A 22,496-nucleotide genomic window follows, 5' to 3' on the forward strand; every position below is an offset into this window, starting at 1 on the left:
TGAAAGAGAGAATTTAAACTCCAAAAATGTTCTACCACCACCACCATCACCACCAAAGCCCCCTTTCCTTTTTTTTTTTTTTTTTTTTGCACCATTTCGGCCTTGCTAGACCTGCCTGAACATCCAGGCGTGTGGAGGGGCCAGCCCACACTACAAGTAACACGGGCTATCGCTCCTATCCACATGTCAGACGCAACGGGCTACAGGAAAGCCCCGTCGCTTCCGCCATTTTGTTTTAGACTTAAAGGGCCAGGTGCGCAGGAGCGCACCACCGAGAGCAGTAAGTTTTTTTTTAAGGGTTCCCCACACCCCATGCGCACGATCTCTGCTTTCCCCCTCGTGATCTCTGGTTCCCCCCCCCCCGTGATCCCCGGTTCCCGCCCTGTGATCCCCGCTAAGGAGCGCTGCGCGCCCATCCGCTACTTTTCCCAGCTACTTGAGAGTAATTGCGGTAGCTGGGGAAAGTGGCAAACCGGTCTACACGCCCACAGTCTCAGGCTCTCAGCCCAAGACCGCAGGAAATATCGGGCCACAAGCGGTGCCGGTTATCCCAGGCCAAGGGAGGGTTACCCCTGCCTGAGCCCGGGATCCCCTGTGCGTCATCTGGACACACAGGGGTGGGCCCAGGGCTTGCAGTGGGCTAGCCTGTCATCTAGCAAGGCCCTTAGTTTTGCTGCTGTTCCTTACTCCTCTTGCAATCACCCTTGATTCATCTGAAAAGAAAAGCGGAAAAGAAGGCACCACTTCCTGTTGGGTGAATGATCCTAGCCAATCAAGGATCATTCAGCCAATGTGATGATGTCATATAGCCAATCAAGTTTGGCTGTATGACATCACAAACCTGAACCAAAGGCAGGGGAATATTTTGTGGGCTTGTTCTGAAAGGGAAAATATTTTAGGCTCAGTTTGCTGGTCCAATGAATTATCTCCGAAACAGTGTTTCACTTGTGCGGGATGGGCACGTGAATCATTGGGAGGACTGCTTGCCAAAACGCAGTTCAATTCAGACCATATTTATTTATTTATTTATTTATTTATTTATTTATTTTAATAAGCAGTTGGGCTACAGGAGTAACATGTTACATTTCTTGCTCCAGATCTTTATTTTATTTCTTCTTGGCAGCTGTTAAACATTGGTTGTGCAAGTCAACGCATGCAGTAATGGAAATTGCAATGCTGTTATTATTTATGAGCAATGATTATTTTATTTTATGATGTCTTTACAAGGGTTGGCTTTGGGGGGGGAAACAGCACACATGGTGGAAAAGATTTGCCAAAGGGTAGGTTTACAGGTGAGAATGGGAGCTCTTTGCCTGGCCAAAGTTTTCTTAGACTCGTATCTCTTTGAGTAGTTACTTAGAATTGCATCTCTGTAGTGGCACCCACCCTCTGGAAAATCCTCCCTCGTTTGGTTCAAGAAGCAGAAAATGTAACATCCTTTAAACAGCTCCTGAAAACATACCTTTTCACACAGGCTTTCCCTGGGCTATAACTTAACTGGTTTTATACTGTATTCTTAAACTTTAAATTTATTGTATACTTATTGTATATTTTATGGTTTTTATTGTGCACTGCTCAGAGAGCCTCGGCTGTCAGGCAGTATAAAAATATAATCAATAAATTAAATAACAGTTACTTAGAATTGCATCTCTTTGGATAGTCACACTGAGTTGCCTTTTATTCCCTGAGCAAATGCATTGTGTACACTTTTAAGGAATAGAAAAGAAGTTCAATCCTTTGCCCACCCAACCCCACCACACACACAAGCTGCAGAACAGGATAAATTGGGTTGCATCCAGACTTTGTCATGTTTAGAGTAGTAGATCCTTTGAAATGGGATAGGTCATGACTATCTTAAGTCCCATTGGTTTCAGTGGGTCTGCTCCAGGAGAGTTGAATTGCTTTCAGACCACAGACCGAATTTTGGAGGAGCTGTTGGTGGCTGCTTTCAAATAATGCCAGCATATTACTCAGCCTCAGAAGAGCCATTTCAACCTTTTAGAATGGTCTTGGGGGTGGGGGCTGCACAAAAACAAAGAAAGCACCAAACAATTGACTTCAGGGGGAAGTGGTGTTGCCCTCTGGAGAGCCCCGGGATTGGGACTCCAGCTGGGCCAGATTTGACTCTAGGGTCAAACATCTTGTACCCTTGGGCAGAGTCTACACTACTGTTTTAAAATGGCTTATAACAGGAGTGACAACTGTTGGGGCCCAGGACACACTCCATATGCAGTTTTCAAAACATTTTCAAAGGCCCTGTTCAGAAGACACCTTAAACCATGGCTTTAACCACAGTGGTTAAGCCAGAAAGCTGGGCTGTGTTCAGAAGACACCTTAAACCATGGCTTTAACCATGGCAAATAAAGGAGGGGGGAAGCCTTAAAGCCATGGTTTAAGGTGTCTTCTGAACACAGCCTGGCTTTCTGGCTTAACCACCATGGTTAAAGCCATGGTTTAAGGTGTCTTCTGAACGTGGCCATTGTGTCATATCCTGCTTGGTGTAGATCTGGCTGCTTAATGGATCCAAATCCTTATGTACGAAAGAGACACGGTTACATGCCCTTTGATCTTGTGCAATGGATTCCAATTTGTGTTGTGTTTGTGAAGGAGCTAGGCTTTTGGGGTGATGTATGGCCCTGGGTGACAATTTCAGGAGCTGCCCATCTCAACTGAAGAACCAATGCTCTCTAGTTCATAGGGTAGGGTACCATTTCAGAGAGCCACTCTGGTGTAATGATGAGTGTGTTGGATGAGGGATTGAGAGACTTAGGTTCAAATCCCTATTCATCCATGAGGCTCACTGGATGACCTTGTGCTGGTTACTGTCTCTCACCTTAATCTAGCTCAAAGGGCTGTGGTGCAAAGTAGAGGCCCGGCAAACACCCAATGGAAGCTGATTCTAGAGATGCAGGGCTGCCATTGAGGAGGCCCTCTCCCTTGTACTCACTTGCCTACCTGCCTTTGGCAGTGGACAAGTGAAAAGGGCCTCTGTTGATGACTTCAGAGTGCTGGGCAGTCCTTGAAGTAAGTTGGGCTCAACTCTTTTAAGTCCCCGAAATGGCTTGCCCCTGCTTTAAAGCTTAAGATCAGCACTTTCAGGTGGTTACAGAAGGGAGAAGATGGTCTTTCAGGCAGCCTGAAAGCCATTAAGGGCTTTAGCCAAGGCCAGTCCCGTTTCCAAGGTCTTTTGAAGAGAATTTTGTCAGGGCTCGAACGTTAGGCAAGAAGAGTCGGCCTCGTGTTTAAGAGAAGGGCGGCTAAATGAGACATCCAGTTAGGTCTGACAGCTCCGAAAGCATCCAACTACGTCTGATTATCTCCACCTGTATCTGTGCAGCTCCCACCACCCTCCCATTCTGGGCCGGTGGATGCAGCAATGTTCCCTGGATCTCTTGTCTTGCACAGCTGGTGCTGTTGCATCTGCAGGATGTCTTTATGAGCGGTTTGTGTGCCAAATGTTTATGGATTGGTTACAAAACCATCTTTTCTATCATTATTATTATTATTATTATCTGTTTTCTTACGATTCCTGCTGCGGCCCTATTGGTGAGGACAACCTGGAGCAGTAATTACAGGCAGGTCGGGAGATGTTCCTCCTTCATAATTCTCCTGTCTTGTGAAATGTTTATGAAACACCTTCCTCAAACGGGTTATGCAAGTGAGCTTTGATCGTTTTCCATCACCCACCGTTTGTTGTTGAAGGTGTGCGTGTTTTTCCTCATCAGTCTGAGATGAGATAGCCATCAATCATATCTCAGAGTGACCAGAGGAACCAGTGCGGGGACAGAATGTGCTACCTCTTGCTAGCCATTCATGTTGCTTTATTTATTTATTTATTTATTTATTTATTTATTTTATTACATTTATATACCACCCCATAGCCGAAGCTCTCAGGGCGGTTTACAGAAGTTAAAAAACATTGAACATTAAAAAACAAGTATACAAAATTTAAAACCAGCAAGAACATAAAAACAACCATATCCTTTTAAAAACAACTATTTTGGAGTCAAGTAAGGGCAAACAAAGTCAGCATATGTTGTTAACTGCCTGGGAAAAGATAAAAGTCTTGACCTGGCACTGAAAAGATAACAATGTTGGTGCCAGGCAAGCCTCATCGGGGAGATCCTTCCAGAATTGGGGAGCCACCACTGAAAAGGCCCTCTCCCATGTTGCCGTCCTCCGAGCTTCCCTCGGAGTAGGCACTCAGAGGAGGACCTTAGATGCTGAGCTCAGTGTACAGGTAGGTTCATGTCAGGAGAGGCGTTCCATCAGGGATTGTGGTCCCGAGCCATGTCCATAAAGGTGCTGTATGGCTTCCACATTAGATTTTTGAATTGTCCTTTAAAGGCCTGGTTGACATACATGGGGGAGAGTAAGACAGGGATGAGGTAGTAAAATGGACAGCGCCCTGCTACATGCAGTTGAATGGTCCCACTTTTGAATGCTTCTCCATGTTAAAAAGGAAAAGGAAAAAAGCCTCCTGCAAGAAGAGAGCTAGCACAGCAAGAAGAAAAAGTCCTCTCCTAGCTCTTTGCCTACTGTGTTGGTTTTCTACTGTCAACGATTCCTTGAATTATTATTATTATTAATTATTATTATTATTATTATTGAGATCCAAAAATATGGAAACTGAAGCAGTCTATTCCATTCCACTTTATTAATTTATTATGTTTATATCTCATTTTCTTTCCAAGGTGCTCAAAGCAGCATACCTTTTTCTCCCCCTTACCATTTTATCTTCATAGCAACCCTGTGAGGTGGGTTAGGCTGAGAGACAGTAGAATCACAGAAGAGTAGAGTTGGAAGGGGCCTCTAAGGCCATCGAGTCCAACCCCCAGCTCAACGCAGGAATCCACCTTTAAGAATCCGTGACAGATGGCTGTCCAGCTGCCTCTTGAAGGCCTCTCGTGTGGTAGAGCCCACAACCTCCCTAGGTCATTGGCCCCAGTGTTGGACTGCTCTAACAGTCAGAAAGTTTTTCCTGATGTCCAGCCAGAATCTTGAGCCCGTTATTCCGTGTCCTGCACTCTGAGATGATCAAGAAGAGATCCTGGCCCTCTTCTGTGTGACAGCCTTTCAGTAACTCACCCAAGGTCATCCAGTGAGCTTCATGGCTGAGAGTGGAATTTGAACCTGGGTCTCCCCAAGTACTAGCCTGGCTTGCAAAACCAGAAGTAGAAAAGCCAGGTGTTTTCGACTATGATTCCCATAACCCCTCACCATTGGCCTTGCTGCCTGGGAATGATGGGAGTTGTAGTCCAACACACTTGGAGGATGCTAAGTTGGGGGAGGATGCAATAGGGCTTGGCATCATCATCATCATCATCATCATCATCATTATCAACATTTCTATACCGCCCAATTGAAGTGCTCTGGGCAGGTTACAACAATTTATAAGACAATAAAATTCAGCATTAAAAATACAGCATGTATACAGCATAAAAAGTTAAATAACCAACATTTAAAACAGTTTTAGACAGCTAAAAACAGTTTCAATAAAATACTAGACTGTTTAGAAAAGTGACATAAATGCCTCATCATATCCCACTAAATGCCATTAAATGCCTCGGGATAGATGGCGGTGTTCATCTATGTTTGTGCGGGCCTCAGTGCAGAGCTCATTCCATAGTCAGAGGGCCACCACTGAGGAGGCCCTTCCCCTTATCGCCACCCTCCAAGCCTCCCTCAGAGGAGGGACTTGGAGGAAGTCCCCAGAAGTTGATTGTGGTGTCTGGGCAGGTTCAGGATAGGAGAGGCATTTCATCAGATATTGTGGTCCTGAGCCAAATAAGGCTTTATAGGTTAAAACCAGCACCTTGAATTGGGCTCGGAAACATACAGGCAGCCAATGCAAGCAGGCCAGAATTGGTCTTATGTGCTTAGGCCTTCTGGTCCCAGTTATTGATCTGACTGCTGCATTTTGCACAAGCTGCAGCTTCTGAACAGTCTTCAAGGGCAGTCTCCCACAGGGTGCATTGCAGTAATCTGATTTGGAGATTAGCAGATTACTATGTGATCTTTCAGGGGCATTTGGGTGGCCACTGTTAATAACTGAATATTGGACAACAGACATTCAATTGGATGTGACTAAGTGATTCTTTGATCCGATTCAGTTAGACATCAGGGTCTCAGTTCCTTATTCCTGGCCCTTCAGGTGGTAATCTACCAGCAGCAGTAACAACATGCCTAATCTCAGCTGCATTGCAGCATCACCACAGCAGATGGCTGGAGATTGTTATTACAGCTCCTACCTATCAGGGAGATTGATACTACAGCTCCTACCCTATCAGGGAGATTGATGCTACAGCTCCTACCCTATCAGGGCTCTAGGTTTTTGAGGACCCTTAGACAAGACATTCTCCATGGGCCCCTTCTTTTAGTGACACTTGACAGGCAGAGAGACAATGGCAAGTAAGGCAGTAGCATCTTCTGCCCCTTCTTCACACAACCTCCATTGTCTGGCCCAGACTGAGAGGAAGGGGAACAAGCAGGTTGAAATGGCAAAGGGGAGGAGCAAGTCCAGAGGACTCTTGTCAGTGGGCCCCTGCTGGGGTGTGGGCCCTCAGCAGGTGCCCAACTATGCTTACCCTTGACACTGTCCCTGAGGTGGTTCCAATATGATTCCATCTGCCTATATAAAGCTGGTAACTGTAGCCTGGCTCATTAAACTGAGCAGTCGCAAGCTGAGCTACTTTCCCTATCTCTCTGACTATTACCTTCTTCACCTGATTATCCACCTGTGGCAACATCTTTTAGCCTCCAGACCCCAACCTGACAATGTATTTTGGTCTGGAAAGTTCCAGTTAAAAACCTTTGGAGATATAATAAGAAGCCCAGGAAAGTCTTGTAGAATGCACAGCCGCAAAGGCTGCTTACAGAAGAATAGCTGTGATCTTGTCCACACCACATCATTCCCACCCCCCACTAGAAATACCTTATCACCTTGTCCTTTTTCTTCACAGTTTTATGCAGCGTTGTTTTAGTGAGGCATCACACCAAAGCAAAATCTAAGGATAAGGATTATGCAGTGTAGTAAAAAAAAAAAGAAGAAGGAAGAGAAAATTAGCCACAATTAATTCTTGCTTCAATAATTACAGAACAGATAAAAAAAAATCAAGCAACTGTAAAAGTTTTTATAGAAAGAGAAAATTTAAGAGATGCAATTAGCCTAATAGCAACTCCAAATTATTATAACACTTTCCATGTTCCATGCAGACATTTGTATGGCCGCACCGCAAACAATTCGGGATTTGTGTGTGATTTACAAACTGGAAACAAACTTATATACAGGCATCTGTCTTACACTCATCTAAACTCACCAATCTTTCCTGGACCAGTGTCTCCTTTTAAAAATATGCCCCAAATATTTATTTAGCCCTGAACAGATTTCTAAAAAAAAACCCACACACCTTCAACATAGCACTGCTCCTTGCTACCACCTAATAGACAAAGCTCTCTGGGTAATGCACAAAATTAGGTTGACAACAAGGTCAGATGGATCCTTCTGTTGATCGCCCATTCCCAAAAATGAAGATGATATGGTTAATATGATAGGACTAGCAATTCCTAAGGTAGTGATGTTGGCAAACATAGATTTACCAAGCCAATCAAGTATAGACATGGGCAGCTGTGGTGGGCTAGAGATGGAAGATCCGAATTCAAATCGGGGGGATGTTAATGTATTGCTTCCTAAGAACGTAAGAAGGGCCCTGAGGATCAGACCAAGGGTCCATCTAGTCCAGCACTCTGTTCACACAGTGGCCAACCAGCCATCAGCCAGGGATGAACAAGCAGGATATGGTGCAAAAGCACCCTCCCACCCATGTTCCCCAACAACTGGCGCACCCAAGCTTACTGCCTCAAATATTGGAGATAGCACACATCTAGTCCAGCACTCTGTTCGCACAGTGGCCAACCAGCTATCGGCCAGGGATGAACAAGCAGGACATGATGCAACAGCACCCTCCCGTCCATGTTCCCCAGCAACTGGTGCACACAGGCTTACTGCCTTACTACAGTTTCTTCAAAATGTGGTGAGCCACATTTGGGGACCCTGCTGAGTTTGGGGGCCTTCCGGTTCATTCTCTGCCAGCACATTGATTCAGATCCACAAGTGTGTACAATTTAATCTACAAATTGTCCATAAATCATGTTTCTCTGGGGAGATGCACGTTACGATGCCTACATGATTTATGGCTTCTTTCAGGGGACTTGCCCAGAAACCGTTCTCTGTACATTCCCCATCATGTCCCTAGCTCCATTCCAGAAAGATTCCGTGCATTTCACAGCTGGATGACAGCAAGACATTCCACAAGTTCAGCTTGTCTCATCCTGCAACCACTGAGGTGTGGGGGAGAGCCACATCTATTGGACTTTGTCACCTTTGGAGACACACGCCTGTTCAAGGCATGGCAGCCTCTTCCATTCTAGGGGGTGGGGAACCGATTCAAAGCACATCAACCTCACGCAGAAAAACCCTGGAGCTTTGCGATTGGAATTGGAGGAAACATACAGTCTCTTCTTCCTTTTTCACCTAGGCTGATTTGGCTTCAACATGAAGTCAGACCAAAAAAAACCCATGAAACTTAACAAGATTCCACACTGTGATTTGTTAATCTGCATGTGGATTTTCTTCTGGATCTGCATATGCAACTTCAGCATCGTTAAAAAAAAAAGTATTGGCTCTTACAGCCTTTTGTGGTTTGATTATATTTCTAATTGATAATGACTGGCGATGAGCAACAAGAATTGCAATCCAGGTGCAGGAGTGGTTTCAGCTGTGGTTCTCCTAGCTTTTTTGTTCTCCGTTAAAATTCTGAGAATTTTAACGGTTTATTTTCTTTTCTTTTTTTAAAAAAAAGTGGGGAACAAAGTTGCTCTGCTGAAAAGCAATAAAAGAGCCCAAACTGGAAACCAGGTTTTAATGCCAACCTCAACCTCATGTTCTCATGTTGTTTAGAGCTTGTGATGTACGCAACACACCCCTTTCTCGCTGGATGGGTTCCAAACCCTTCTGTTTTGGCAACTGTAAAAATTGATTTCAGTTTGGAAATGGCTTGCCTTCTTTCCACACTTGGTGCCGATTGGGATTGTACCGTTTGCAAGCAAAGAAGGATATTATTCCTCTAGCCGGTATCTTTTTCCTTCACCTGTTTGCTGTTTTGGATTTGCTTTGCAGAGTTGGTTTAGGGACATGCATTTTTTCCCCAGCGATCGTCAAGAGTTGTGGCTACAAAGAAGGGTTGATTCGTTTTTTTGTCCTTGTTAGTTCACTCTGGAAGGCAATGAGCTCAGAAGGGACAAGGGGGTAAAAGGTATAACTTTTTTCTTTCTTTCTTAGTCTATTGGAAGTTCCTAGTCATCATTTCAGGCATTGGCCATATCCATGGTGACGAGGAAATCACTGTGATGGTCAAGGGATCATAATAACACCTACTTTAAAATGTAGGACAGGGCACCAAAGAAACGGAGTGAAGATTGCACACTTGGTGTGACAACTGAGTAGAGATTTCGTTATTTTCTGAAAGCTCTTTTTATAAAGGAGCCTGAGTCTTCTAGAAGTAGCGTTTGCTCACTCGCTCTCGCTCTGAAGGCTCTTGCATTAATTGTACGGTATGTACACACACACACACACACACACACACACACACACACACACACACACCACCCAAAGGAGAGGTGGGCATGAGCTACTCTACCTCTCTGTATATTAACATGTCTTAAATTCTACATTGAAACTCCTTTTGTAAACGAACGTGTATCTATTTTGCAAATGATTTATCAGAAAATGTTTTACCACTTCTTGCCTCCCTCTTCTGGTACGAAGTTGCATTGCAACTAATGGTTTGGGAGCTGTGAGGTCTTTCAGAGAGAACTTGCCTTTAAGGTCAGCTTCAATGTTTTAAGAGTGCAGACTTTCAGGCTCTACAGAGGTACTTTTTCCCCCAAAGAAGATGGAGTGGGATTGCTGGAGCCATGTCTAAATGTACATAACAGGAAGTATGAGGTGGATCACTTCAGGCGGGTGGGGGGTTCAAATGATCCCGTTTACCTGAACTGAATTCCCCACTTGAAGTGTGTGTGTGTGTGTGTGTTCACACCTTTTGATAGTGTTTGTCTGAAGCTTGCATATCCTTGCAAGCCAAGGCTGGTGGGAAAAGTGTGATCCATTCACAAATTTCATTGTGTGGATTTGATACCGTGAGAGTATTGTAGAACAGCCTTCTCCAACCTGTGGCTGTTCAGATGCTTTGGACTACAACTCCTATCATTCTCAGCCAACATGACCAATGGTCCAGAATCCTTCAAGTGGCAGTCCACAACTTCTGGAGGGCACCAGGTTGGGGAAAGCTGTTCTAGAACACAGGTGTTTTGACAAGTTGGGATATGGGGGAATTAATTGGGGATACACCCAACAAATATCCTGATACAGATTCTGAGAAATATTCTTTATTTTTTATTTGAAACATACATACACCTTCTCCAAAGTTGCTAACAGATAAAGATCAAAACATAAGGTGAAAATGCAACATTAGACACCTTTTGGGATGGTATTGCACTTAAGTAATTAATTTTAGTCTCTGATCTTTCTGGCGGTCTGGGGGTTACTTTTCTTATGGCCGTCTCTTCCTGCTTATTCTGCTAAGTAGACCTGTCCTGGAGGTGTTTTTCAGCTCTTTGACCCCAATATTCCTTTATGTTTCTGAACTAAATTTGCAGAGAACAGCAAAAGTTGGCTTCTTTTGTTTATGGGGCAACTCATTAACACGCATCAATTTAAAGAGGAGTGTGTAATTGATTGTCTTTATAATATATGATCTTGCAATTTATCAAATTGTAAATGTATTTTTGTTTGCTCTTTCATGGTTCTTATGACTTATGATCAACTCCTTGTTTACTTGCTAAAACAAACACACGGGACGGGGGACCCTCCTAGATTAATAATATCATAAAAATAAAGCGATGATAAATGGAAACAGACATGTAAATATACAGTAAAGCTATGGAAAATGCACATTAATTTTATACCCAAATGATTTGTTCACATAAAACGGGGGGATATCTATTACACTAATCAGATTTGTTAAATTAATCAGTTTAGAATAGCTCAAAGATTGCTTTAACATCTTTTCTTTTCTTTCCTTTTCTTACTTTCTCCTTTTACCAATAAAAGTTCATCTCCACCATTTTATATCATCTATACAGAACTGTGAGGAGATATTTGTCTAAATTGAATATACCTGAGGAAGGGGGGGGGGGAGGTTAGTAGCTCTCATCTGGATTTTAAAACTAAAACACTAGACCAAACTATTCTCAAATTTGGCTTCAGAATGGAACTTTGATTCACCTAGAGAAATAATGCATTGAATAAACCGAAAACATCCTCAAGTCATTGAACAGCAGCCATTACCACATATCATGGATGCATCAAGAATTTAATCTGAATGTAACCAACGATGTTTGTGGTTTAACTAATGTTAAAATCTCGATTAATTAACCAACCAACCAAACAAAAATCCATTTAGGTTTCCTTTTTTTCAAGTTGTCAGGAGTAAATACAAAACAAACAATCAAAAAAGTACCTCTTAGTTTTTTAAGTGATTGGACAAATTTAAGGAGCATGATTTTATCAGCGGCTGTTAACCATGATAGCTCAATGCGCCCCACGGTGTTTAGAGGCTGTTTATCTCTGCAGAACAGTTGCTGGGGGCAAAGAATCAGGGATTCATGCTTTTCTTGTGAGCATTTGCCGGCTGTTCTTTGAAACAACGTTGGACTAAAACCTAGTCACTAGATGGACCTTTGATTTTGATATATTAAGGGATCCTGTGTTCTGATTACAAAAATCATGTTTGTTTCTTAGATATTTTATACAGTGAGTTTCAAAGAAATGCCTCAGACTACAAAAATGCAGAGAATAGTAAGAACATATGAAGAGCTCTGCTTAGTCAGACCAGAGTCCTTTCTAGTCCAGCATTTCGGTTCTCACAGTGGCCAACCAGATGCCCTCATGGGAAGCCCACGACAGGAGATGAAGGCAATAGCCAGCCATCTCCTGCCCAAGTTCCTCAGCAACTGGTATAAATGGTATATATTGCCTCTGATACTGGAAATAATTTACAGTAATCATGGCTAGTAGCCATGGATAGTCTTAACCCCCATGAATTTCTCTAATCCCCTCTTAAAATTATTCCAAGTTGGTGACCATCACTTCATCTTGTGGTAGCAAATTCCATAGTAGAACCCTGTGCTATCTGAAGAAGTATTTGCTTTTATCCGTCTTGAATCTAACACCAGTCAGCTTTATGAGATGACCCCATTGGGTTCTAATATCAGGAGAACTTATCCATTTTTCCCAAACCGTTCATTGATTTATATGCATCCATCACATATCCTCCTTACTCAAATATTCTTTGCCCCTAAGCTAAAGAGCCCTTCACATGATGTAGTTTTCTAGTATATGAGTTGCTCCTGCCTAACACCTCAGTTTGGATGTCCATGTAGAGTCTCAAATGAATTTCTTTCTACTGGAGAAGTATTTTTAAATGCAAAGGTGGCCCAGCCTGTTTTAAGACGGTAGTGCACACACTGGTAACTTTGGGGCTCGACTTCTGCAATGCGCTCTACATAGGGCTACCTTTGTGCCTAGTCCGGAAACTTCAACTAGTTCAAAATATGGCAGCCAGGTTGGTCACCGGTACACCTAGGGGGGACCACATTACACCAGTCTTAAAATCCCTTCACTGGCTGCCGATTAGTTTCCGGGAGAAGTATAAAGTGTTGGTTATCACCTTTAAAGCCCTACATGGTTTGAGTCCAGGTTACCTGCGGGATCGCCTTCTCCCGTACCATCCGCCCCGCACACTCAGGTCCTCTGGGAAGAATTTACTCCAGCCAACAAAAACAAGGCTGACAACTATTACCCAGAGGACCTTTTCTTCTGCCGCTCCCAGTTTGTGGAATGGCTTGCCGGGAGAGATTCGTCAACAGTCCTCCAGAATTTTAGAAAGCCATAAAGACTGATCTCTTCCGGCAGGCCTACCCAGCTGAATTTTAAGATGCCCTTTTTTAATGGTGTGCTGCTTTTAATGATGCACTGGTTTAAAATGTTTGAATTAGTTTTATGTATTTTATGGTGTTTTTATTTGTGTTGTACCCCGCCTCGATCCAGCAGGAGAGGTGGGTAACAAATAATTTTATTATTATTATTATTATTATTATTATTATTATTATTATTATTATTATTATTAAATTCTCCCAGCAAAGTATGATATTAGCAAATGAATGAAAGGGGGGCAGGGGTTGGGGGGTTGGTAGCTTGAGAAACTGCACTGAGCTTCTTGCCTTGGGCAAGTGGTTTGCGGTTTGGGGTTGTGTTGTGTTCCCTTGCCAAGGGAGTAAACAATCATTAGTTACTATTATCATCAAAGACCAATGGCAAAAGGGTTCAGGTGCTGCCTGAATTCCAATGTTAGTCATACAAATTCTCCTTGAACTACTTTTTGGGGTGGGTTGCTTCATTTTTGGCTGCTGAGCCTCAACCCAGCTATTCTCAGTTATTCCTACAAATCCAGTGAAAATTCTCATTTTGCTATCTTTGGGCAAAATCCAACCTAAGTCCCACTTAGAGTAAACTCATTGAAATGAAGGAGACTTGCGTTAGTCATGGCAGAAGTCTAAGTAGGCTGTACAGAGGAATTGACCCTTTGCCTTCTGCCTTCTATTTATCAGTGCATCCATCATCAGACTTATGAATGCCTCCAAGGCATTCAGAACGAGTTGGGTGTCCTCATTCTCAACATGAGTGGGCTTTACGGTGATGTAGTTCTTCCTTTTGCTCTCCCTTGCAGATTAAAACAGAAGACCTCAGCGACTCTTTGCAGGCGGACACCCACTCAAGGTTGACCCATCTGTCACAAGGGCTGTCCATGATGCCTGGAGGGCAAATTGCTGGGGTAAGGAGTTGGGTTCCTTCATAACTGATGGAAAGCAGTTGCAGGCCCTGGGCAGAAGTTCCTTAGAGAGGCATGGTCTGAGAAGCAGCCACCTTGCTGCCTGAATTCAGTGCCTAAACCAGACTGAGTGTGGTCCGTGCTTGGAAGGGAGGACCTCTTGGGAGCTTATAACCTGGGTTCCATCATGGAAATGATACAGGTCATCAATAAATACATAATGATTAATAATACTAGTCCTATAATACCATCCTGAGGAAAGACTCCAACTTTTGAGGCTTTTAGTTTAGAGGGGAGGTGAACATGACAGAGGATTGTAAAATTATGCATGAACTGAGAAAGTTGGCAGAGATCAGCTTTTCTCCATCTCGTATAGTACTAGAACTACATCAAGAAGGACTTGAATATTGCCAGTGGCAAAATCATATCAATCCGGGAAACTGATTATGCTGAGTCTGGCTATGGGTCCATCCAGCCCACTGGCAACAGCTGCCCAAGGTCATAGCGAGGGAAGCCTTGGCCAGCTCTACTACCCAAGATCCTTCAAAGGGGAGACAGAAGGACTAAACTTGTGAATCTGAGTTTTGCTGCTGAGCTGTGCCCTCATCCTCAAAAGGAAACACTATTCATTCCAGCAGGGGTAGCCAATTGCCATGTCCTCAGACACCAACCAACCACCCCCTCTGGCTCAGAGGTGAAGGAGAAAGTTCTAGGCAAACCATCTCCTGCCAGAACCACTCCCTGCATATAGAAAAGTAGCCCATCTGGCTTCTTTCATTGTGAGCTGCCCAGAGAACCTCGGCCATTGGGCACTATAAAATGCTATAAATAAATTATTATTATTATTATTATTATTATTATTATTATTATTATTTATTTATTTATTTATATAGCACCATCAATGTACATGGTGCTGTACAGAGTAAAACAGTAAATCGCAAGACCCTGCCGCATAGGCTTACAATCTAATAAAATCATAGTAAAGCAATAAGGAGGGGAAGAGAATGTAAACAGGCACAGGGTAGGGTAAACAGGCACAGGGTAGGGTAAAACTAACAGTGTAAAGTCCAAACAACATCAAGTTTTAAAAGCTTTAGGAAAAAGAAAAGTTTTTAGAAATGCATCTCTGAAAAAGAGGGCAAAAGAGGACATAGATTTGCATAAATATTTGCATATGCTAATTTATGTGTTGATATCCAAATGTCGGTATAATTATTATGATGTAAATAGAAATGTGGTGTATTTATGTAATAATTTACTTATTTATTTATACTGCTTCTATATTGCTCAGTATCCTAAACTCTTTAATTGGTTTATATCAAAATACATATAGTTCTATGTAAAAGCTAGTGTAAAATCAATATAAAATAATAAATACAAGAAGTTACATAAACAAGAGTAGAACACAGCATTGTCACCATCCATTGCAGCTCATCATAGTGCGGAAGACCGTGACCAGGTGAGATTTGCACCTGGCTCATTCTGCTGTCTAGGTGCTGATGATGGGCAACTTCAAAGCCCTTTAGCTCTTCTTTCTGATGATCCTTTATCATTCAGCCAGACTTGGATTAGACAGCTTTCAAATATGGAAAGCATTCAAATAGAAGACAGTCTTCTGTCAAAGAGGACACAGGGCCACCCCATTGGTGGGGAACTCTTGCAATCTGAAGTGGTTTGGGCCAGCAATCACTGGAGTGTTTTGGCTATGGGTGCACAGTCATGAAGCCATGAAATGCCAGGTGATGCACGTGTCATTCTGGGGCCACGAAGGCAAGGACTGACCAGCCGAGACAGGGCTGCCCATGAGATGGTGCAGGCAATGGGGGGTTTGCATGACTGTGTGAAGGAGCTCCGTCATATTTGACTCGTGTTCTTCTTCCCCTTCTAGGACATGAGTTCTCTTCACACTTTGCAACAACTCGTACAGGTTCCGGGTCATATGCAATCTGTCCCCCTATTCCTGCTTTCTCAGGGTCCTGCAGGACAACAAGGTAATGTGAACATCTATATCTGTATATCTATACTGACCATTGACACAATATAAACTAGTACTGTGCTAAAAAAAATATCTTCCACATTTTTTGGACCATTCTTGTTCAATTTGATAGAAAAGAAACTGCTTTCGAAAAGTAACTCAAAGGAGAAGAACATTTTGGAGAAATTCCCATGGATTTGGTTCAGGGTTCTTGTCCTTGCTTTACTTATGAGGTGGTCAAGGAGTGGGTGTGTGGGTGGGTGTGTATAATATATATATATATATATATATATATATATATATATATATATAGTGTATGTGTGTTATTAATTTTTTATTGTAAATTTCAACAAAAACAAAAAACAGAACAACAGAAACAACAAATTAAAAAAAGAAAAATATCTAAAGTGTAACTACATACTTTAATAATCTCAGTTTCAATTGTTACAACATTCTAAAAAGGAAAAAAAAGTAGATTATATCTTCAATCCATTGCATTAGAGGGGGTGAGCATTTATCCTTTCAGTGTTGTAGTATCAGTTTTTTAGTAGTCAAATGAGTGTAAAAAATCCATTTATCTTCCAGGAAGCAGATACATAATTTAAAAGAGCATGTACATCAGTAAATATTAAAGAGTGTTCCAATAAAAAGTTTATCCATATTCGCACAAGTAGAACGAAATTCTGGCTACGGGGTTCTGTGAGTTGTAGGACTTCTCACTAGCATGCAAAGGATTTTGCCTTACATGTGCTTTATTTGTCTTTTCCCACAGATATTTCAGGTCAAATACTTATATTGTATTGGGACAAAAATCATAACGTGGGGTATATATTTTTTAGCTTTGTTGTTTACTAAATGCAAATAAAAGAAACATGCTAGGCCAGGGGTGGGCAACTTGTGGCCCTCCAGATGTTTTCTCCTACAGCTCCTACAGATGTTGTTTTTATTCTGTTGTTTTTAAGTTTCGAATGGTTTTTTTAAATTTTGTATACTGTTTACCATTTTCAACTGTTGTAAACCGCCCAGAGAGCTTTGGCTATGGGGCAGTATATAAATGTAATAAATAAATATCAACTCTAGCCTGCATAGCCAATGGTGGGGGATGATAGGAGTTGTAGGCCAAGATCTAGAGGGCCACAAGTTGCTCACCCCTAATTGAGGGAATCAGAACAAATCCCAAGGTGAACTGCATTTTTCCCTATGCAAATGCCCCTATGCAAATTAACCTTATTTGCATGGAAAAGTTTCCACTGCAAATGGGAAATGTTCTTATGCAAATGATGAACGGCAAGGGGTGGAACCAAAAAAGGGAGTTCTTAAAGAATGTTATTTCGATAAGCCTTTCTTGAAATTATGTTTATTCAGACAAGCCAACACGTTTCGGACTCCAAAAACTGGAGTCTAAAAATATGATAAAGACATATACATTTTAGAACGAGAGAATAAGTACAGAAGAAGATATATTCCTATACAAAATGTATGTAAAAATACTTACAAAACTCAAGATATTTAAAATGTTATATAAAATACTCTTAAAAGACGTATAATTGAAAGCTATATAAAACGTATTAAAACATTTTATATTCAGACTGAAATTTAAAACTGAAGATTGACACATCAAAGATACAATGATACAGAAGAAAGTCATCTTATTTCTATCCAAAACCAAAGTACACAAACTTACTTCAAAAGGCAGCTTTCATTCCTTGTACAAATGCAGTAAATTCCTAAGCATGATAGGCAAAGAGAGATGTAGAGTACATAGGAAGAAAGAGAGCCTGTATCGTTGACCCCAGGAGATGCAGAGGGCTGGACCTTTTGAGTGCAAAGTGGGGTCTCTGCCCCACTGAACTACCCTATGACCCACCCCCAAAAGAAGCTGCCTTGTACCAAGTCAGGGCGATTGGTCCATCAACCTAATTGGCATGTGAGAGGGGAGGAATCCAGTGCAAACAAAAACATTTCCTATCCAATTCAAAATTTTCTGGAAAACCCACGCCACTGATACTGACTAAGCTTGCAGGATTGCTGTAAAGTTTAGAACTAAATAATGCCAGGATGCTATTATCTCTGAATGTACACAAGTGAGGAGGAGGATGGTGAGGAGGAGGATGATGGTGATGGTGGTAATGACCTGTGCAGCACAACAATGATGCATTTAACCATCAAGAATTGCTACTGCCTCACCTTCATATTTAATCTTTGCCACTCCCTTAGTTCTTCCCTTTTACTGACTCTCAGCCTAACCTACCTCACAGGATTGTTGTGAGGATACAATGGAGAGGAGGAGGGAGAGGAGGAGGGCTGCACACTCTGCCTTGGGGTCCTTGGAGGAAAAAGCAGGATGTATGTAACAAACAAATTGGGATTGGCTGGGCCTTCAAAGACAGGATTGACTTCTGTCGGCCTGTCAAATAAAGGATTGCCCTCAGCAAAGCAGGACACTTGTGCCACCCTTTACTACAGTCCCAACGTGAGGAATGAGCACGGGTAAACCAGCCATTATTAGCTCCTTGATGAATAATGTTTTGTTAGTGCTCTGCTCTCTCCAACTGACCATTTTCAGCACCAATGTTATCAAGAAAAGGAGAGAAATGTGTGTTTTTCCAGCCCGTAAAACTTTTCTTTTTCCCCCCTCATGTATATTTCACATGACTTTAGGGTGTAAACGGTGTCAGATCCAAATCTCCATGATTTCTGGGGCCACAAAGTCACGGGTTCCTTGAACCTCTTGTCAGTCCTTTTCCCTTTCAGGACAAATGTTGCCAACATTAATCTATTCCCAGGCAGGCACTCCCCACCCCTGACCCTGCCGGAAGATCCTTGCTGGAGTAGGTCTTCCGCCCACCCTGCAGCCAGGAGGCAATGTCAGTCGACTAATTTTTGTCTGGCTCCTTTAGATCCTATCTCGCTTGAACGTTGTAAAAGATATTAAACGAGCCGTCTCGGCATTCTGCAAGACCCGCTTACGTCTTGTGTGCTTAATTACACTTCCACGCATGCCCCTAATTTGCAAGGTGCCTCACGGGTGAAAGAGTAGCCAGCCCCTGCCCCATGGTTTCGACAGCGGTGTTTTCTTTTTTCCCTCCAGAGACATGATGTAAAGGGTGAAGTGAGGATTCTGCTGAAGTAGACAAAGAGCTGTAGAACCAGGATTACATAGCTGAAGAGTAAGATCAGAGAACCAGGAAGGTTACTCAGTAACGTGATCATGCAGTGACTCAGTCCTCAGTGACAGAGTGGGGGCACTCCCTCGCCTTGGCTGGCACTACCACCAGCCGTGCTTGAACCCCAGGAACTTTCAGCTCAGCCACCCACTCCCTCCCCAAAGACATCGCTGCCTGTCCTTTGTATCAGCTGAAAATAGCGACTCGCTGATGCCAACTCCTTCTGCAGTGCTGATTCTGGCTGTTTCCAGAGCCATTTCCAGGCCAGGGTCCTCAGAGACCCTCTTTGGCACAAAAGACTCAGAGGCAGACTTGCAGCAGGAACATCTGAGAAGTGGGGGAGGGTTATAAATAGGGATGTGCTCCGCTTCTAATCGGACCGGCGAATTAGAAGCGGAGCGGGGTGCTTCGCCTCCCCTTAAGGCGGAGGTGAAGAGGATTGGGGGGCCGGCGGAGCGTGGCGAAGAGGATCGAGTCAAGGCGGATCCTTCGCCTCGATCCAGAGCTCCGCCGGAAAGGTAGGTGGGGTTTACCGGGCCCTGCCGCTGTCGCTGTCGCCCATGCGGTGACAGCGGCAGGGCCTGGTAACCCCCCCTCCTCTCCCTTACCTGCCTCCGTCCGCGGTCCGTCGGCTTCTTCAATTGAGCCCGTGGTTCAACCAGGAAGTCTGGGCCGCACGGCCCAGACTTCCTGGTTGAACCGCGGGCTCAATTGAAGAAGCTGACGGACCGCGGACGGAGGCAGGTAAGGCCCCCCTCCCCCTTGGTCCCTTACCAGGCTCTGCCGCCATCACCACATGGGCGGTGACGGTGGCAGGGCCCGGTAAACCCTCCCCCACCCTCCTCTCCTGGCCTTACCTGGCACCACTCCCCTCCACTGCGGAGCTCCAATTCGGAGCCGGAGCTCCACGGCGAAGAGGAGCGGAGTATGGGCGGAGCGGAGCGGGCCGATCTGAAATTTTCGGATCGGCCCGCAGGGCGGAGCGGGGGGTCTGTGCACACCCCTAGTTATAAACACCTTCCTCCACCCCATGCCTACTGGGTTTGGTTTTCGTTTTAGTGGGTTTTGGCGCCAAGGTTTTGTTGCTGGCATATAAAACTGTGAATAGCTTGGGACCAGATTACCTGGTAGATCATTCTCCCTGATAGAGACCCCTTTGATCTCTACAATCACGAGAGGAGATCTTGCTGTTGATTTCACAACCTGCAGATTGTCACCTGGCAGCAATCAGAAGGTGGCTTTCTTGGTGGCGTTGTTGAATGCCGTCTCCCTTGGCATGTAGGTGGTGCCAACTCTGGCATGTTTTAGCCACCAGTTAAAGACCTACCTTTCCCTGGCTGAGTGCACTGCCCAATTCGTTGATCGCTAGCACTCTGATTGTAATATTTTAACTGAGGATCCTTATCTTTTGACTTTAAGGGCACAATCCTATGTATGTTTAGACATTAAAAGTCCTACAACTCCATGACTGATTGGAGAATGTTGGGAAGGACTTTTTTCTGTCTAAATAATCATAGGACTGCACCCTAAGTTTTCTTCACCAAGACTTTTTGTGTTTTCTGTTTTTAATGGTTTTAAGTGTGATTGCTTTGCATTTTAATTTTTATATATAAACCACTTTGAGAAATCTTTTAGATACAATCCAGTGATATAAAAATTGATTGATTGATTGATTGATTGGCTAAATAAATAAATAACATTCAGCAACGTCAGCAGTTTGGATGAGGGAACTTTTACCCTGTAATGGACTAATATCTGGCAGAGATGTTAGTTCCAGAGATTCGGAAGCAGAGTAGCAACTAGAATAACTAGGATCAGGTGGAAAACCTGTATACAACTTTGCCTGTTCCCAATAATGCATGTCTGTTTCATTGTATTTTAAGTGTATCAGGTTGAAAACAGGCTAATACAGAGTATAAACAGAAACGTACAAGAGTTTAATTTCTGTTATTATTATTATTATTATTATTATTATTGTTGTTGTTGTTGTTGTTGTTGTTGTTGTTGTTGCATTTTTATCCCGCCTTTTTTCCTGCAAGAACCCTCCCTCTCTCCACTTTCTCCTCACAACAACAGCCCTGTGAGGTGGGTTGGGCTGAGAGTCTGTGACTGGCCCAAAGTCACCCAGTGGATTTCCATGGCCGAGGGGGGACTAGAACCCAGATCTCCCGACTCCCAGTCCAACACTCTAGCCACTACACCACACTGGCTCTGTTTGCAAATTTCTGTTTGCAAATTATGCTAACATGCCTCACGCACAATCCTGAATGCAAGCAAGGGCGCTTTTTTCTTTCAAGAAATGTCCACAAATTTCCAAATTTGCAATAATGTTAAATATGTGTGTGTGTGTGTGTGTGTGTGTGTGTGTGTGTGTGTGTGTGTGTGTGTGTTAAAAATTCACATTTTGAAATGCACGTTTTCTTGCTTTCATCAATGGGGAGTTAAGTGTGCACCTTTGAAAAATACATAAATGTGCAGTTTTCCCATTCAAACAAGCCAAAAGCCAGGTTTTAAAAAAAAACACGGGAATGAGCCCAAATGATCTTTGAAGTGATTTTCAAAAAAATCAGGGTGGCTCTCCCATCCCTAGCAATAAATACTCCAAATCCATACTGGACAGTTCTGTGATGTCATGAATCCAATCAGATTAATTCAGCAACTTAAAAAAAAAAGTTTGCAGGGTTGATTTTGTTTATTATTTTAGTAGACGTAGGATGAATGGGTTAAGGTGCGTGAGGCACTTAAAAAGCAAACAAGAAAGCAACAGCCTGCCTGAAGCATGGGTGGAGGGGCAGGAAAGGTGGCTGAAGCCGTGTTTGTCTTGATGGTCCCTATGTCTGCCATGCAAATTGTGAAGCCGGGAGGAGCCTGGCTCGGGCCGCAGGTGAAGAATCTGCTGTAACGTCTTTCTTTTATTTTTTTAAAACCCTGCCCATCTTGGCCCTGCACAGCAGGTCCCAATGCTAACAAGGCATTGTCTCTGGCGGAGGTAGCCAAAGTCCCAATTTGGAAATGTATAATGAAGACAGGGGACAGACAGACAATTTGTCTGTTTGGTGGCCTGTAATAAAGCTGACGTGCATTTCATTTCTGATGTCATTGCACCATCCTGCTCTGGAAATGTGAAATTACTACTAGGTGGCCTCAGGCGAGATTGGATTTCACTGCCTCAGCCACCTGTCTGCAAGGCAGGGATACTACGATGGTGTTGACATCCCTTACAGGACTGTTGCAAAGTCTATGGCAATAACGTCAGCCAAGTGCTCTGAGCACGCTAAGGCTGCAATCCTGTGCTCCTTTTCCTGGGAGTAAGTCGACACTGAATACTATGGGCTCACTTCTGAGTAAAACAATTAAGTCATGGCTAACTAAATCCTACTCATTTAATGGGTCTACTCTAAC

General features: G+C 43.3%; 1 protein-coding gene across 5 annotated transcripts in view; it reads left to right on the forward strand.

The window, feature by feature from the left end:
• The window catches only part of POU2F3 (POU class 2 homeobox 3), a 334,798-nt gene that overhangs the window by 288,472 nt on the left and 23,830 nt on the right, over positions 1 to 22,496 (forward strand). For all 5 annotated transcript variants that reach the window (XM_063138996.1, XM_063138991.1, XM_063138992.1 and 2 more), the window contains 2 exons: positions 13,851 to 13,955; positions 15,841 to 15,943. In XM_063138996.1, coding sequence (XP_062995066.1) covers positions 13,851 to 13,955; positions 15,841 to 15,943 — 208 coding nt within the window. The remainder of the gene's footprint in view (positions 1 to 13,850; positions 13,956 to 15,840; positions 15,944 to 22,496) is intronic.

This window comes from Elgaria multicarinata, chromosome 12, assembly GCF_023053635.1.
Source record: "Elgaria multicarinata webbii isolate HBS135686 ecotype San Diego chromosome 12, rElgMul1.1.pri, whole genome shotgun sequence".
Classification (NCBI taxonomy): Eukaryota; Metazoa; Chordata; class Lepidosauria; order Squamata; family Anguidae; genus Elgaria; species Elgaria multicarinata.